Source organism: Prionailurus bengalensis, chromosome D1, assembly GCF_016509475.1.
Source record: "Prionailurus bengalensis isolate Pbe53 chromosome D1, Fcat_Pben_1.1_paternal_pri, whole genome shotgun sequence".
NCBI classification, from domain to species: Eukaryota; Metazoa; Chordata; class Mammalia; order Carnivora; family Felidae; genus Prionailurus; species Prionailurus bengalensis.
This window is the reverse complement of record NC_057346.1, coordinates 80,481,266-80,500,112: the sequence shown is the minus strand read 5'-3', so window position 1 is coordinate 80,500,112 and position 18,847 is coordinate 80,481,266. Positions and strand designations below refer to the sequence as shown.

The 18,847-nt window shown below is 39.1% G+C and overlaps 1 protein-coding gene across 3 annotated transcripts in view; it reads right to left on the bottom strand.

Annotated features, from left to right (window-relative positions):
- Positions 1 to 18,847, bottom strand: part of LUZP2 (leucine zipper protein 2) — a 513,981-nt gene that overhangs the window by 69,794 nt on the left and 425,340 nt on the right. For all 3 annotated transcript variants that reach the window (XM_043580830.1, XM_043580831.1, XM_043580832.1), the window contains exon 9: positions 15,557 to 15,724. In XM_043580830.1, coding sequence (XP_043436765.1) covers positions 15,557 to 15,724 — 168 coding nt within the window. The remainder of the gene's footprint in view (positions 1 to 15,556; positions 15,725 to 18,847) is intronic.

Genomic DNA, 18,847 nt, shown 5'->3' with positions numbered 1-18,847 from the left:
GTAGTATTGTTTCAGGAGTAGTCTTGAGCATTTTAAATTACTTCTCTTCTCATGTTATCTTTCTTTTTTTATTTTTTTTATTTTTTCTTATTTTTATTTTATTTTTTTATCTTTTTTCATTTTATTTATTTATTTATTTATTTATTTATTTATTTATTTATTTTTATATGAAATTTATTGACAAATTGGTTTCCATACAACACCCAGTGCTCATCCCAAAAGGTGCCCTCCTCAATACCCATCACCCACCCTCTCCTCCCTCCCACCCCCCATCAACCCTCAGTTTGTTCTCAGTTTTTAAGAGTCTCTTATGCTTTGGCTGTCTCCCACTCTAACCTCTTTTTTTTTTTTCCTTCCCCTCCTCCATGGGTTTCTGTTGAGTTTCTCAGGATCCACATAAGAGTGAAACCATATGGTATCTGTCTTTCTCTGGATGGCTTATTTCACTTAGCATCACACTCTCCAGTTCCATCCACGTTGCTACAAAAGGCCATATTTCATTTTTTCTCATTGCCACGTAGTACTCCATTGTGTATATAAACCACAATTTCTTTATCCATTCATCAGTTGATGGACATTTAGGCTCTTTCCATAATTTGGCTATTGTTGAGAGTGCTGCTATGAACATTGGGGTACAAGTGGCCCTATGCATCAGTACTCCTGTATCCCTTGGATAAATTCCTAGCAGTGCTATTGCTGGGTCATAGGGTAGGTCTATTTTCAATTCTCTGAGGAACCTCCACACTGCTTTCCAGAGCGGCTGCACCAGTTTGCATTCCCACCAACAGTGCAAGAGGGTTCCCGTTTCTCCACATCCTCTCCAGCGTCTATAGTCTCCTGATTTGTTCATTTTGGCCACTCTGACTGGCGTGAGGTGATACCTGAGTGTGGTTTTGATTTGTATTTCCCTGATAAGGAGCGACGCTGAACATCTTTTTATGTGCCTATTGGCCATCCGGATGTCTTCTTTAGAGAAGTGTCTATTCATGTTTTCTGCCCATTTCTTCACTGGGTTATTTGTTTTTCGGGTGTGGAGTTTGGTGAGCTCTTTATAGATTTTGGATACTAGCCCTTTGTCCGATATGTCATTTGCGAATATCTTTTCCCATTCCGTTGGTTGCCTTTTAGTTTTGTTGGTTGTTTCCTTTGCTGTGCAGAAGCTTTTTATCTTCATAAGATCCCAGTAATTCACTTTTGCTTTTAATTCCCTTGCCTTTGGGGATGTGTCGAGTAAGAGATTGCTACGGCTGAGGTCAGAGAGGTCTTTTCCTGCTTTCTCCTCTAAGGTTTTGATGGTTTCCTGTCTCACATTTAGGTCCTTTATCCATTTTGAGTTTATTTTTGTGAATGGTGTGAGAAAGTGGTCTAGTTTCAACCTTCTGCATGTTGCTGTCCAGTTCTCCCAGCACCATTTGTTAAAGAGGCGGTCTTTTTTCCATTGGATGTTCTTTCCTGCTTTGTCAAAGATGAGTTGGCCATACGTTTGTGGGTCGAGTTCTGGGGTTTCTATTCTATTCCATCGGTCTGTGTGTCTGTTTTTGTGCCAATACCATGCTGTCTTGATGATGACAGCTTTGTAGTAGAGGCTAAAGTCTGGGATTGTGATGCCTCCTGCTTTGGTCTTCTTCTTCAAAATTCCTTTGGCTATTTGGGGCCTTTTGTGGTTCCATATGAATTTTAGGATTGCTTGTTCTAGTTTCGAGAAGAATGCTGGTGCAATTTTGATCGGGATTGCATTGAATGTGTAGATAGCTTTGGGTAGTATTGACATTTTGACAATATTTATTTTTCCAATCCATGAGCAGGGAATGTCTTTCCATTTCTTTAAATCTTCTTCAATTACCTTCATAAGCTTTCTATAGTTTTCAGCATACAGATCCTTTACATCTTTGGTTAGATTTATTCCTAGGTATTTTATGCTTCTTGGTGCAATTGTGAATGGGATCAGTTTCTTTATTTGTCTTTCTGTTGCTTCATTGTTAGTGTATAAGAATGCAACTGATTTCTGTACATTGGTTTTGTATCCTGCAACTTTGCTGAATTCCTGTATCAGTTCTAGCAGACTTTGGGTGGAGTCTATCGGATTTTCCATGTATAATACCATGTCATCTGCAAAAAGTGAAAGCTTGACTTCATCTTTGCCAATTTTGATGCCTTTGATTTCCTTTTGTTGTCTGATTGCTGATGCTAGAACTTCCAGAACTATGTTAAACAACAGCGGTGAGAGGGGCATCCCTGTCGTGTTCCTGATCTCAGGGAAAAAGCTCTCAGTTTTTCCCCGTTGAGGATGATGTTAGCTGTGGGCTTTTCATAAATGGCTTTTATGATCTTTAAGTATGTTCCTTCTATCCCGACTTTCTCAAGGGTTTTTATTAAGAAAGGGTGCTGGATTTTGTCGAAGGCCTTTTCTGCATCGATTGACAGGATCATATGGTTCTTCTCTTTTTTTTTGTTAATGTGATGTATCACGTTGATTGATTTGCGAATGTTGAACCAGCCCTGCATCCCAGGAATGAATCCCACTTGATCATGGTGAATAATTCTTTTTATATGCCGTTGAATTCGATTTGCTAGTATCTTATTGAGAATTTTTGCATCCATATTCATCAGGGATATTGGCCTGTAGTTCTCTTTTTTTACTGGGTCTCTGTCTGGTTTAGGAATCAAAGTAATACTGGCTTCATAGAATGAGTCTGGCAGTTTTCCTTCCCTTTCTATTTCTTGGAATAGCTTGAGAAGGATAGGTATTATCTCTGCTTTAAACGTCTGGTAGAACTCCCCTGGGAAGCCATCTGGTCCTGGACTCTTATTTGTTGGGAGATTTTTGATAACCGATTCAATTTCTTCGCTGGTTATGGGTCTGTTCAAGCTTTCTATTTCCTCCTGATTGAGTTTTGGAAGAGTGTGGGTGTTCAGGAATTTGTCCATTTCTTCCAGGTTGCCCAATTTGTTGGCATATAATTTTTCATAGTATTCCCTGATAATTGTTTGTATCTCTGAGGGATTGGTTGTAATAATTCCATTTTCATTCATGATTTTATCTATTTGGGTCATCTCCCTTTTCTTTTTGAGAAGCCTGGCTAGAGGTTTGTCAATTTTGTTTATTTTTTCAAAAAACCAACTCTTGGTTTCGTTGATCTGCTCTACAGTTTTTTTAGATTCTATATTGTTTATTTCTGCTCTGATCTTTATTATTTCTCTTCTTCTGCTGGGCTTAGGCTGCCTTTGCTGTTCTGCTTCTAGTTCCTTTAGGTGTGCTGTTAGATTTTGTATTTGGGATTTTTCTTGTTTCTTGAGATAGGCCTGGACTGCAATGTATTTTCCTCTCAGGACTGCCTTCGCTACGTCCCAAAGCGTTTGGATTGTTGTATTTTCATTTTCGTTTGTTTCCATATATTTTTTAATTTCTTCTCTAATTTCCTGGTTGACCCACTCATTAGTTAGTAGGGCGTTCTTTAACCTCCATGCTTTTGGAGGTTTTCCAGACTTTTTTCTGTGGTTGATTTCAAGCTTCATAGCATTGTGGTCTGAAAGTATGCATGGTATAATTTCAATTCTTGTAAACTTATGAAGGGCTGTTTTGTGACCCAGTATATGATCTATGTTGGAGAATGTTCCACGTGCACTCGAGAAGAAAGTATATTCTGTTGCTTTGGGATGCAGAGTTCTAAATAGATCTGTCAAGTTCATCTGATCCAATGTCTCATTCAGGGCCCTTGTTTCTTTATTGACCGTGTGTCTAGATGATCTATCCATTTCTGTAAGTGGTGTATTAAAGTCCCCTGCAATTACCACATTCTTATCAATAAGGTTGCTTATGTTTATGAGTAACTGTTTTATATATTTGGGGGCTCCGGTATTCGGCGCATAGACATTTATAATTGTTAGCTCTTCCTGATGGATAGACCCTGTAACTATTATATAATGTCCTTCTTCATCTCTTGTTACAGCCTTTAATTTAAAGTCTAGTTTGTCTGATATAAGTATGGCTACTCCAGCTTTCTTTTGGCTTCCAGTCGCATGATAAATAGTTCTCCATCCCCTCACTCTCAATCTAAAGGTGTCCTCAGGTCTAAAATGAGTCTCTTGTAGACAGCAAATAGATGGGTCTTGTTTTTTTATCCATTCTGATACCCTATGTCTTTTGGTTGGCACATTTAATCCATTTACATTCAGTGTTACTATACAAAGATACGGGTTTAGAGTCATTGTGATGTCTGTATGTTTTATGCTTATAGTGATGTCTCTGGGACTTTGTCTCACAGGGTCCCCCTTAGGATCTCTTGTAGGGCTGGTTTAGTGGTGACAAATTCCTTCAGTTTTTGTTTGTTTGGGAAGACCTTTATCTCTCCTTCTATTCTAAATGACAGACTTGCTGGATAAAGGATTCTTGGCTGCATATTTTTTCTGTCTAGCACCCTGAAAATCTCGTGCCAATTCTTTCTGGCCTGCCAAGTTTCAAAAGAGAGATCAGTCACGAGTCTTATAGGTCTCCCTTTATATGTGAGGGCACGTTTACCCCTTGCTGCTTTCAGAATTTTCTCTTTATCCTTGTATTTTGCCAGTTTCACTATGATATGTCGTGCAGAAGATCGATTCAAGTGACGTCTGAAGGGAGTTCTCTGTGCCTCTTGGATTTCAATGCCTTTTTCCTTCCCCAGTTCAGGGAAGTTCTCAGCTATGATTTCTTCAAGTACCCCTTCAGCACCTTTCCCTCTCTCTTCCTCCTCTGGGATACCAATTATGCGTATATTATTTCTTTTTAGTGTATCACTTAGTTCTCTAATTTTCCCCTCATACTCCTGGATTTTTTTATCTCTCTTTTTCTCAGCTTCCTCTTTTTCCATAACTTTATCTTCTAGTTCACCTATTCTCTCCTCTGCCTCTTCAATCCAAGCCGTGGTGGTTTCCATTTTGTTTTGCATTTCATTTAAAGAGTTTTTCAGCTCCTTGTGACTATTCCTTAGTCCCTTGATCTCTGTAGCAAGAGATTCTCTGCTGTCCTCTATACTGTTTTCAAGCCAGCGATTAATTTTATGACTATTATTCTAAATTCACTTTCTGTTATATTATTTAAATCCTTTTTGATCAGCTCATTAGCTGTTGTTATTTCCTGGAGATTCTTCTGAGGGGAATTCTTCCGCTTGGTCATTTTGGATAGTCCCTGGCGTGGTGAGGACCTGCAGGGCACTTCCCCTGTGCTGTGGTGTATAACTGGAGTTGGTGGGCGGGGCCGCAGTCCGACCTGATGTCTGCCCCCAGCCCACCGCTGGGGCCATAGTCAGACTGGTGTGTGCCTTCTCTTCCCCTTTCCTAGGGGCGGGATTCACTGTGGGGTGGCGTGGCCTGTCTGGGCTACTTGCACACTGCCAGGCTTGTGATGCTGGGGATCTGGCGTATTAGCTGGGGTGGGTAGGCAAGGTGCACGGCGGCAGGAGGGGCAGGCTTAGCTCGCTTCTCCTTAGGTGATCCACTTCAGGAGGGACCCTGTGGCAGTGAGAGGGAGTCAGATCCGCTGCCGGAGGTTTGGCTCCGCAGAAGCACAGGGTGGGTGTTTGCGCGGAGCGAGCAAGTTCCCTGGCAGGAACCGGTTCCCTTTGGGATTTTGGCTGGGGGATGGGCGGGGGAGATGGTGCTGGCGAGCGCCTTTGTTCCCCGCCAAACTGAGCTCTGTAGTCCGGGGGCTCAGCAGCTCTCCCTCCCTTTGTCCTCCAGCCTTCCCGCTTTCCGAGCAGAGCTAACTTATGTCCTCCCAGATGCTAAGTCGCGCTTGTTGTGGGAACACAGTCCGCCCAGCCCCTCCGCTTTTGCCAGCCAGACTCAGGGGCTCTGCTTGGCCGGCGAGCCGCCCCTCCGCCCCGGCTCCCTCCCGCCAGTCCGTGGAGCGCACACCGCCTTGCCGCCCTTCCTACCCTCTTCCATGGGACTCTCGTCTGCGCTTGTCTCCGGCGACTCCGTTCTGCTAATCCTCTGGCGGTTTTCTGGGTATTTAGGCAGGTGTAGGTGGAATCTAAGTGATCAGCAGGACGCGCGGTGAGCCCAGCGTCCTCCTACGCCACCATCTTGACTAGAATCCCTCATGTTATCTTTCAGTAGAATGGTTTTCTAAAGAAAACCTTGGCTCTCACTGTCAGAATTTCATGCACTCTGTAATATCTTTGGTCCTGGTAGTCCAGTTTCTCTTTTAACTTTGGTAACGTGCTAAGTATGCAGTGTATGTAATATTGTGAGTTAAGGAGATTTATGCCACAAGAGCTTAAATGAATTAAATGAATTATATCCTCATGTTTCTAACAAATGTCTCTGAAAGAAGTTCACAGAGATGCTCAACTAATTTATTTCTATAAGCGATATTCTCATTGTATATGTATCAAGGATCAAGAATTAATGAGAGCTAATGAGGATTTGGTTTTGGCCTATTGCAGGGTACAAACCTGCACACCAGCACTGAAAAGAATACATCAAAGCTTCCTTGTTGGTTAAATGTTCATATTTACCAGATAAAGTATGTCTTATAATTTATAACATAATTTTACAAATATTTCTGTGCACATATAACATGTATATTCATATAATAACATGTAAACTATGATGTATTTTTAACTTAAAATTACCTTTGTTGCCACATATATGCCATATCTTCTTGGGGAGTAATCAAAGAAGCCATTAGGACCTCCTAGGACCAAAAATGAAATCCAAACAAAACTCCCGAGTTGTAATGTTATAATTTGACGAAAATGGTTTAGACTATGTTACTTTTTATCCTTACAATAACCTAGACACAATATATAAAATATATTTCTGTAGCATGGAAAACCACCAATAACCAGTAGATGTTAAGGTAACTAAATGGGTAGCTAATGGCAGACAACTAGTAGAAAACAGATCTGTGTAAAACTTCTGAACTGGTTGAGAAATCTCTTCTAGAAGCAGGGAAGCGCGTGCAAAGTGCAGGCTTAATTCTTATACTCCTTCCCCATTTTTAGAGTAAGGATCTTAACAGTTCTTAAACTTGGCTGTAAATTAGAACAATCGGGGAGCCTTGAATAATACCCAAACTAGTCTGCTCTTTTGCTGGATTGTATAAGAATTCTGAGTGTTGACACTCAGGGGTCAGTGAAACTCCCAATGATTAAAAATACAGCCTAGGTTGAGAACCTTTGGTCTTCTGATGATTCCAGGTGGACTGCTTTGAGAGTTCTTGGAAATTGCACTGCAACAGATTTTTGGCAAAAGAGAGGGAAATACAAATCCACTTTGCTTTAAACTGCCGGGCACCAAACAGAATACATTTTTCGCTTGGATGCCTTTAAGCTGCAGAATAGGGTCACTGTTGACTGTTGCCCTAGAATGACTTTGGCATTTCTAACAAACTAGAAAAAAAAAACCCACAGAAAACAAAAAAACAAATCATCCTTGTCCAATTAAGTAGATACCACAGTGGTGACCTTTACCAATGTAAACTGCAGCTAAATCCAAGGCAGTGAGTTGCATGGAAAGAAAAAGACAGAAGGTGGTAACCGCCTGGGGTGGGGACAAAATAATGGATTTTTGTAACACAATTTCTTCATATTTTATCAGGATTGCTAATCTGAATTGCTTTTCATTTCTGCTGCCTTTCAATTTTCTCCTTTCTTCATGGCATTTACTATTATGATCACTGACATTAAATGTATTGTGAGACTTCATCCATACTGTTATGCTAAAAAAAAACAACTGTAGTTTTATACTCATTTGGATACATGTATCGATGTATCTTATACTCACATATGAACACTAAAACAAGGCACATGGTTTTGTTTTAATTAAAGTAATATTCTATTTCAAAAACTTTCTTTAAATCTTCCCCAAATGTTATCCTGGTTTCTAGATATAATACTTATTTCATACCTTTACTCTTTCTCAGTGTTAGACACTACTACATATGCTGAATGCCATACTGAATTTTCTTATTCAATCTTCATATCAACTCTCTAGGGCTGGGGATGTTACTATCTCTATTTTATACATATTGAAGATTAGTCTCAGAGAAGTAATATGATCAAGGTTTCAAAGTTAGAATATTGCAGAAAAAAGATTTTTACTTGGTCTGTATGACTTGTGAATCTTAGCTCTCTGTTTAAAAAATAATTTTCCGGGGCACCTGGGTAGCTCAGTTGGTTGAGCTACCGACTAACCTGAGCTAACCTGAGCTAACCTGAGCTTACCTGAGCTACTTCGGCTCAGGTCATGATCTCCCAGTTGATGAGTTCGAGCCCCGGGCTGTGCTCTGTGCTGACAGCTCAGAGCTGGAGTGGGCTTTGGATTCTGTGTCTCCCTCTCTCTCTCTCTCTGCCCCTCCCCCACACATGCTCTCTCTCTCTCTCTCTCTCTCTCTCTCTCTCTCTCTCTGTCTTTCTCTCTCTCAAAAGGAAATAAACATTAAAAAATAATAATTTTCCTTGTATTCATGTTATGTATTTTATTATATTAAATTTCTTAGATGTTGATGAAAAGTGCAGCCTTTTACACGGGCAGCAGTCCCCTTGAAACATCAAGGGTCTTGGCTGAAACACGTGGGACAGAAACACAAACGTTTTCTCCCTTTGAAGGTCTCTGCCCTGATGTGGTAACTGGTGAGTTTTGGACCAGGAAGATGACCCCGTGGTGGGGAGGTGAGAACGACCCAGAAGTCCCCAAGAGGCACACTGCCTTGGAGTCACGGTGAAGGCAGGGCCCACGTACACCTTCCTGATCATCCCTACAGAGGGACAAAGGCAGAGAGAAGCCGAGACCTTCCTGTACTGCATGCAGATACATCAGCCCTGAAGAGGAGAGGAGAGAGGAAGGAAGGAGGCTGGGAACTGTCTTTGACTAACATGCCAAGGCCTGTGTCTGGCATTTTTCTCATCTTATTTAATGTTCCCAGAAACGCTCAGAGGTAAACATCATTACCTCCGCGTAAAGTGAATCCTAGCTCTTAACCTCCATATCATGCAACTGTAAACACCAATGGCATTGCTGTATTAGTAATTCATATTATTTCACCTAAAAGTAGACCTTTTAGTAATATGCCTCCTGTTCTTCCTCATACGCTTATATATTTCCTAACTTACACAAAGTCACATTTAATACTTTATAATAAAATGAAAATAATTATGGGAAACAGTATAATAAATATATAAAAATTGTTAGTTTTTTTCAGAACATGTCATTAATTGAGCAGTTTTTAAAAATAACTATTTTGCCTTTACTGAGCACTTAGTATTCATGTAGCTCTACCACACAAGCAGAAGACAAAAATAAATATGTTGATCACATATTGTTTGTATATTATGATGCCCAGTAGACCTATCTTAAACATTCAACGCACCAACACATAAGCCACACTCATACATACACAGTCAGTGTTATTTACTAACTCTGGAGTTAGAAGAACCCTGATTTGTAGTGTTTGTCAATTTCAATGGCATAAATACTACTCATTTTTCAATCTATCAACTTGATATTTATTGGATATGAATTGGAAAGGTATCAGTAGCACAGCGCTGTAGTATTTTCACTCTCTGGACCCAAAAGACATAATATTCTCAAGAAAAGAGATAATATCATAATGTGGTAGTTTTGGTATTTACCATGTTTGCTTATAGTAAATTTTACTTAATTGTAAGTGTATATAATTAATATTTAATAAGGGCTGTGGTTTAAGAGCTGACTAGGTCAAATTCTGAAAATTTATCAGTTGGCTTTAAAATAAATATTTTAATGTTTATTTATTTTTGAGAAAGGGAGAGACAGAAGGTGAGTGGGGGAGGGGCAGAGAGAGAAAGGGAGACAGAATCTAAAGCAGGCTCCAAGCTCTGAGCTGTCGGCACAGAGCCTGATGCACAGACCACAGGATCATGACCTGAGTCGAAGTCAGATGCCCACCCAACTGAGACACCCAGGTGCCCCAGCAGTTAGCTTTTAAAAGCAGGTATGAGCCATGGAATATTCACATTTCTAAATATACAAAATGGCTCGCATATTCTGTTGGTTTGTACTGGTAAAAATGGCATGAAAATGTCATGGTCCTCAGCCCAAATGTATACAATAAAGAGAGGATATCCCAATGAAAAGTAAGAGGTGTTCTTTTACCATAAACATTCCACTATTAAACTACACATAAAACCATACTTAAGTCATGTCTCTTCTCTGATGTCCTTTTGGTTCTCATCTGTTTTCACTCCACACTGTCTTATCAGGCAACTTAATCTACTTCCAACATTTAATTGCCATCCACGGTGATAATGCTAAATCCTTTATTTGCACTCAGATGTCTTCCCTAAATTTCAGATTCAAATGTTTAATGTCTGCTGCATATAGACATTTGATTGCATGAGAGACCTCAAACACTTAGCATGTTGAAAAACAAACCAATTTGAGTTCTCCTCTTGCCTTTTGCATCACAGTGAATGAATGCAAGCACTGAGTGTTCTTCACTTCCTGCCTTTATGGATCCCACTTATATATAGCAGTTCTATGCCCCCATTAGCTCTGGAACCCTGTGTCCATTTCTGCACCCTAGATGAGATCACCGTCATCTCCTGCATGGATCAATGAAATAGAGTGTCACTGGTTTGCTTGTTTCCACTGCACTTTAGAATTATTCAAATGCAGATCAGAGCTACTGGCTTGAACCTTTGCTCTTTGCCTCTCTGTTGGAGCATTTTCTACATAAAAAATACATACTCTCATAACAAAGACATAATCTCATGTGCTTTTGAATCCAAGTCTCCTTAGTTTTTATCTTTAATGAAAGCTATTGAATTCTAAATACTAAAAACAAACAAAGTCCTGACCTACCACATACCCCTTGCATTTTTTCTCCCCTCTCTCTTTACAGAGAATTAGCCTTCAGAGTCCAAAAGGTCAGGGTTGTGTGATTTCAAATTTGCATCCCCAATGATGATCCCAGGCCTGTCTTACAGATGGAAAACAATTTAATTGAATAATAAGCCCATAATGAGCACTCAATAATATATGTTCTCTAACTTCCAAATAAGGAATATATCCAAGAAGAGGAGCACTGCTATGGATCGAGTATTTGTGTCCTCTAAAATTCCTGTTAAAGCCCTAACCCCCAATATGATGGTATTAGGAGATGGTCCTTCTGAAGGTAATTAGGTTTAGATTAAGTCCTGATGGTGGGGTTCTCATGCTGGGATTAGTGCCCTTATAAAGAATATAAAGAGAGAGAGAGAGAGAGAGAGAGATTTCTTCCCATTCACACACGTCTAAGAAAGACCATTTGAGCACTTAGCTAGAAGGCAGCTGTCTACAATAGAGAAGAGGGACCCTTATCAAGAATTGAATCTGGGACCACCTTGATCATGGGCTTCACAGCCTCCAGAACTGTGAGAAATTAGTGTCTGTTATTTAAGGCACCTAGTCTATGGCATTTTGTGGTAACAGCCCAAACTGGCTGGAAACACAGCAAGTGTCATTTCAAATGAATTCTGTAGAAACATCAGTCTGGACACTGACAAATGTAGAGCAAATCATGGAGCTAAAGCACAGTCATTTCCTTTAAGGAGAGAGGAATATGTAGCCATCACTGTATTCAATGTATGACCAAGAGCTGTGAGGGATAAACACTGTGCTATCAAACCACTGAGAATAGAGATAAGTAATTTTAACTTGGAGGGTCAAGAAAAAATTCACTCAGATTAGAGAAAAGCAGAGAATGGAGAATATAATGAAGGAAAAGAGGCTGACTGACCTGACTGAGTGTTCTCAGCAGAAACATATAAAGGCATCCTCCAGAATTAAAAAAGTGGAGGTTATCAACACACTAATTATTTTTTAGGTTTTTGCTAGTAGATTCTTGTAATACTGAACTTCCCACCTAATGAAATCTGTGCTTTTAAAATCCACAGTGAACAATATATATATTTAATGTAATAATGTGTATATTACATTATTGTAATAATGTGTATATTACATTTATTGTAATAATGTGTATATTACAATATATGTATGTATGTATGAATCACATATGCATATACACACACATGGATAATACAATGACAATTTTGACTGAATTATCAATCTTCTTTCAGAAAAATAAAATAAAATGACATTTTTTGGGGGGAGGGTTGGGGGCATTTTGTCTGTTTCCAGATGTAAGTTGAAAATAGCTTACTTGAAAACGTTTCACAGATTTCAGGAAAAAGCATTCAAAAGTTGAAGATTTAAGAAACCAAATGGAAGTAGATGAGACCAGTTATAAATCGTGGAAACAGGGGGATTATTTGTTTTTATTTTTATTTTTTAATGTTTATTTAAAACATTTAAAGGGAGGGGCAGAGAAAGCGGGGGGTGCAAAGGATGTGAAGCAGGCTCTGTGCTGGCAGCAGAGAACTCACGAGCCTCGAGATCATGACCTGAGCCTAAGTAAGACATTTAGGAGCCCATATTTGTAATGTTCATGTCACAACAACACTGTGCTAGGCACTGAGGAAACTGAAGCATAGAGAGGGCAAGTGATGTGAGCCTCTCACAATTATCCAGGCATAACATCACCATGTCCCCATGGCTGCAGTTAGCCAACTTTGAAGATGTACCCGTTAAATGCCCTCATTTAAACATTCCATTTTTGCCCGGGTGGCTCAGTTGGTTAAGTGTCCGACTTCGGCTCAGGTCATGATCTCCTGATTTAGGAGCTCAACCCCTGCATCAGACTCTGTGCTGACAGCCCAGGGCCTGGAGCCTGCTTCATATTCTGTGTCTCCCTCTCTGCCCTCCCCACTTGTGCGCTCTCTCTCTCTCTCTCTCTCTGTCTCAAAAATAAGTAAACATTAAAAAAAAATTTTAAGTTCCTTTTTAATATATATAGAGAAAAGGTTCCATGACTGAAGGGTTTCTCTTATATACACCCTATATGACATCATACCATTCAGGATTTTTAAAATGTTATCTGAGATGCCTGCACAGAGATTAAGCCCCAAGTACACATAAAGTACAATCTCCACCACTAATGAAAAGATAAAGAATGAGGACAAACCAGAAACCGTAGAGAAGCTTTTAATGCCAATCCATAAACTAGAATGCTCTACAATACATCAACTTAGATTTACTGAATTTTATCTTAAGCAATTGGATTTTTCTGTTATTGTTTTTTGAGAAATGAGCAATTGCTAAACCAGGCTCATCTAAATGCTTCCTACCTTTTTCTGTGATAAGCCAAGGGAAATAATAAATATTTATTATTTATTTCAATGACAGGACCTACATTTATTCATAATAAATCAGGTAGGTAACAATCAGTAATTTCCTTCACACAGTCAGGGTCATAGAGAGCCCAGTTTTAATTGGGCCTAAACAAACATATTTTGAGTTGGAGACAAGTGTTGTGTGCCCACAGAATTACAAAGTGCTTTGCCCAAAGTCATCAGACTTAATAAGGCTGAACCTTTGCTCCTCCCTTAGACCAACACTAAGGAAGTAGAGTGTGGCTTCCTGGTGGGTGGGTAACATTGTGTGAGAAGCAGGGCATTTTACCAGTAACCAGTTTCAGTGAATTTCTTCAGGGTTTTTCGGAAACATAAAAAATATATTATTATGCAACTTTCTTCCTGAATTTGTTTAAGTAAATAAACACTTTAGACCTAGAGTTTTCAGAGGCAGGAAAAAATAAAGAAAAATATTGGCCTAAACATTATAGAGATCCTTAGGTATACAATAAACCTAGAATAAGATTAAATGGAAATACATACTTTAAATGATTTTTGACAGAGAAACATGAGATTACACAGACTAAATCTGTGCAGTCCATACATTGATAACAGCTAAAAACATTAGATTTTTCTCTTGTTTTTGATTCAGAAAATAATATTTCTCTAACCTGCCATCTGTGCACACCTCTTTTAATCCAAATGTGGGGAATCAGAATAAGCAGTAAAAAAAAAAAAAAGCTCCAAATGTATGTACTACATCACTGTGTAATTGCATCAGTGGTTCTCGGGTGTGTCTGGGCTTTTAATGTTTATTTATTTATTTTGAGAGAGAAAGGGAGAGCATGTGCACATGTGCACAGGCAGGGGAGGAGCAGAGAGAGAGAGAGAGAGGGAGAGAGAGAATCCCAAGCAGGCTTTGCGCGGACAGAGCCTCATCCCAGTAATGGTGAGATCATGACCTGAGCCAAAACCGAGAGTCGGGTGCTTACCCAACTGACCACCAGCTGCGCCTAGAATACTCATTGTATTAGTATGAGTATTACTCATTGTAATAGTAAGTGGTCCTAAGGCAAGTGATTAAAGAACCGGCACTCTCAAATATACTGCCTGAAACTAAACTTTCTGTAATAACTCTTTCAGATTGTCAGGATTTATTTAAGTGGGAGCCTGTAAATAGGAGGTTCTGACAACTGAAACAAAAAGCAACAAATGCCTCTCTGTCCTGTCTAAGGGAGTGTGGTGGTGCAGAGTTGGAGGAAGCTCTGCTTAACTCAATTGTTCGCAAAATCTCCTGGGGAGCTTTTAGAAGCTACTGATGAGTAGAGCCCAACCAGAAATAATTTAATGGGTTTGGGGGGAGTACCAAGGGTGAGGATTTTCTTACAAGTATCTCAAGTGAGTTTCACGTGTAGGAAGCGTTGAAAACTATGGACTTAATTTTTTTAAAAACAATCTACTTTTGGAATGATAATGGTTATGCCCAAGAGAAAGTATTTTCCATATTAAGCTTCTGGTGCATACTGGTATGTGGTATAAGATGTTTTCTTTGGGTGCCTGGGTGGCTCAGTCAGTTAAGCGTCCAACTTTATTTTTAATTTTTTTTAATGCTTATTTAATTTTTTGAGAGAGAGACAGTGATCAGGGGAGGGGCAGAGAGAGAGGGAGACAATGAATCTGAGGCAGGTTCTAGGCTCTGAACTCTCAGAGCCTGATGTGGGGCTCAAACTCACAGACTTTGAGACGACCTGAGTCGAAGTCAGATGCTCAGCCGACTTAGCCACCCAGGTACCCCAAGCGTCTGACTCTTGATTTCAGTTCAGGTGATCTCATAGTTTGTGGGATTGAGTCTCATGTTGGGAGTCTGTTTGGGATTCTCCCTCTCCCTCTCTCTCTGTCCCTCCACTGCTCATGTACTCTCCCAAAATAAATAAATAGACCTTTAAAAAAGGAGATTTTAAATTATAAAATAATTATCATCATTAAGATATTATTAAGTAACATAAAATTATATAATGAGAAATGTATTAAATTAAAATACTAAGCGATTATTAGTTATTATAAATAAAATGCTCTTAAAATATTATTTTAAAATCATTTTAGATTTTAGAATAATAATGACGATTATTTTACAGTTATGTAATCTTGCCTAAAGAACAATTGGCTCTCTAGAAAAAAATAATGTCTTCCAATATTCTCCAAGTGACCACAAAGACATTACAAAGGGTTAGTAACTTCTACTTACTTCCTAATCGTTCAGTGAATTTGATACCTTACTTGGATCCACTCTGCTGATCACATAGAATAAAATATAAAGACAGTGTATTATTTGATTATACTTTCAGAGCATGACTAAAGCGTACCTTGATTTTTGTCCTTGCATCAGGAATCATACTGTCAATTGTCCCAGGGGGAACTGACATCTGAGTTGGATTTGTCCTGACTAGACTCAAAGGGGGAGGCGGTTGATTACGGAACACAGTTGACAGGCAGAGATGGACGGTCTCTTTCATTGCTTTCAGCTGTGAGTCCTATGGAAAAAACGAGAGAGATGACAACTGTTAACATGTGGTTCTGGTGGTCCTCGATTTTATTTGATTTGATTCTCCCTGTCCTCCTACTCTACACTCATTCCCCACACAAATGCCTACCAGTTTTCAAATGTAATTGCTTAACTTCTAAATTCCGCTATGACGTGCTGTTTAATGCACACACAGTCTGTTTTTAGGAGCTGTGTCTCATGATATATTTTGAAAACTGAAATTGAGAGACATGTTACTCGAATGGATATGATTTCAATAGTGATAGTTTTCTGGCAAGGCAATGTATGCTAGGGTCATCTTCAAGTAGAAAACGTCCTTAGAAACCTGCCATCTTTCTATTAATATTAATCGCTTTTACTACAAATTATTTACAGGGGCAATGTAGGCCCCTGTGTTTCTCGGATTAGCCTGAAGCACCACTCAATTTCTCCACATATTGGAGAAAACAAATTTTGTTTCTAATAAAACTCTTACTTCCTATGGGCCTTGTTAAGTGGTACTTGTTACTCTGATGTGATTGTAAATTATAAAATTTACACTTTCTTATATTTGCATAGGATATCACAGTATTTCAAACTCTTTCACATGTGAGAAATAAGTTTATATTTTCTAACAACTGTGAAACTGGTATCATTATTACTATTTTAATTAAAGAAATGAAAGCTCAAGGTTTTTAGACTTTTTTTTTCTGGTTTATATCATAAGGCAGACTGAACTAACGTAGACAACTATCTGTAACTCCCATCTTACCACCAGATTCCACCGCTAAAAATATTTTTAAAAGTTGATAGAGTAAAAAAAATAATAATAATATAAAGCTGAGTACAAATCACAGAGAGACCCACCCCCCCCGACCCCCCACCCGGAGCCAAAATAGATACCTACAACTTTTAGGAATCTTATGGTAACTCAGGGATAATTTTGGGTATGGATGTAGGCCCAAATAGGAATATGTTACATAACCATCCGTCTCAACACATGAGATGTGGTGTTTGGGGCAAGAGAGATGAAGAGATGAGTTACTGGCGTCAAGATCCCTGGACAAGCTGGCACATGTGGAGACGGCACATGCAGTGTATGCACGGATCAGTGGAATGGCGAAGTCTGTTGTCTTCCCGGTAAGGTAGCATACTCCTCAAAAATCTACTGTCTTTTATACACTATGCCAGGAATACACCTCCATGTAGCGTCTGCTCCTCTTTCCTGTTCTATGGTATAGATCCTTCCCAAGGTCTCCCTCTGAGCTTCCTACTCTTCTGTGGTACATGACAAGATTTTTTTTGAAGACGAGAAAGAATGTCTTGCTAGAACATCAGTTAAGACATCTATTTCATGATAGCAAGAGATTAAAAACAAAACAAAGCAGCAAGAAGAGCAGCAACTTGGAAATATATAAGAAACAGAACCAATGTGTATTTTCTTCTCATTAATATTTCCCTGACAAGTTATCTAAGACAGCATAAAAATCTGATAAGAACTAGGATGGAGGAGTGTTGTTAAGTGGACAGGACATGGCTAAGTTGAATGATGACCTTTTTCCTCAAAATGGTCCCTTTTGTCTGCTCGCCTGAGCCCCTAACTTCCTGTCCTTCTTCCACCCCATTACTTTCTTTCCTTTCTCCTTTCTATTCTATCATGTATTTGTCTTCTTCATATAATTTATCTCTAATTTTTAATTTTTATGCATGTATATATATATACACACACATGTATAAATTGACTATTTTGTTCAAAACTGTGTATTTAGCACTTATCATGATCCTTGACACATTAGAAGGGGCTCGCCAGAAAGTGTTTTGAATAAATAACTTAAACACTTAAGTGAAAGTGTTGTTTCTCTATGTCAAGGAAGGAGAGTGACAAGCTATCTCAATGAAAAAAAAAAATGAAATAATCGTTCAAATTTCTCTCCCTACTGGTGCTTTGTTATAATCTCGGCTGACTCTTTTTTTCCATCAGTATGGACTAGAAGATGATGGCATTGTGTGTTGTGTCAGAAGTGAAATATTCCAGGTAGTACTTAATAATTTACATATGTTTTCTGTCTCACATATTATAGCAAGACAATGGAAATAGAGCTAATATGACAGAGTCAGCAGGTTTGGGCCCAGACTCAAGGTTAATGTGCCTCTGAAATGTAGACTTTCAATCACCTCAGATCATGCAGGAAGGAATGATGGTTATTTTATTCACTGCATTCATACCTTGGACCCTCTAAATACACTATGTATATAAAAGTTGGATCTATAACAGGCCTAAGGTATACTTCACCATAGCAAACAAATTTCTGAGTAATGGCTGAACTTGGATGCTGAAATTATATAATAAACTGCATCAAGTTAATAGCTTAGAACATCAATTTCCAGCAAATGCTGTTCAGGCAAGATAAAATTTCCACTAGAACAATACAGGGGTGGGGGGGAGAGGTACATATATGTTATATTTTTAATGATCCGAACTTGGTGCGATAATCTCATCTGTTTGTATAGGTCTCCTGATGTGACAGAATCAACATCACAATGACACAACCTCCAGCTCACCACCTTTCATGGCCACGGTAGTAGGACTATCTTTGCTCTTCTGTTTCAAACCATTCCTAACCTCTTACCTCCTGATTTTATTTCTTTTTTGAACCATAAGAACTTGACCTGCTACCGTAGATTCTGTCTCTGCTCCTTGATTACACTGTAGATTTTTCCTGCCAGACACCCCAGTTGGCTGTGAGCCACCCTGTCCTCATTTGCTCAGCTGTCTACCATAAAAACATCTTCCTAGTTAGTTTCTCTGACTTAAGAGAGACTGTTAAGGATACTACGCAGGGTTTGGCTTGACCCAGTTCCATGAGCAGGACTCAGAAAATGATTTTATACCACAACATCATTATATTTTCATTTATACTGCTGGATGCAGTCTGTTTTGAAATTGAAGGCTACTGTTCATTTTGAAGTTCACCTTAACAGTATGTCACCTAATGAAATACGATGTAAACTGTATAAAGTATATTTTGCCCAGGATCTTACAACCTATTCCCTCCTAAGGTCAGTCTTGTTTTCACCCTGCTTTTCTTCTCATTGCACCAAACCCCTCTTCCCACTTTGTTTTGCCACATGA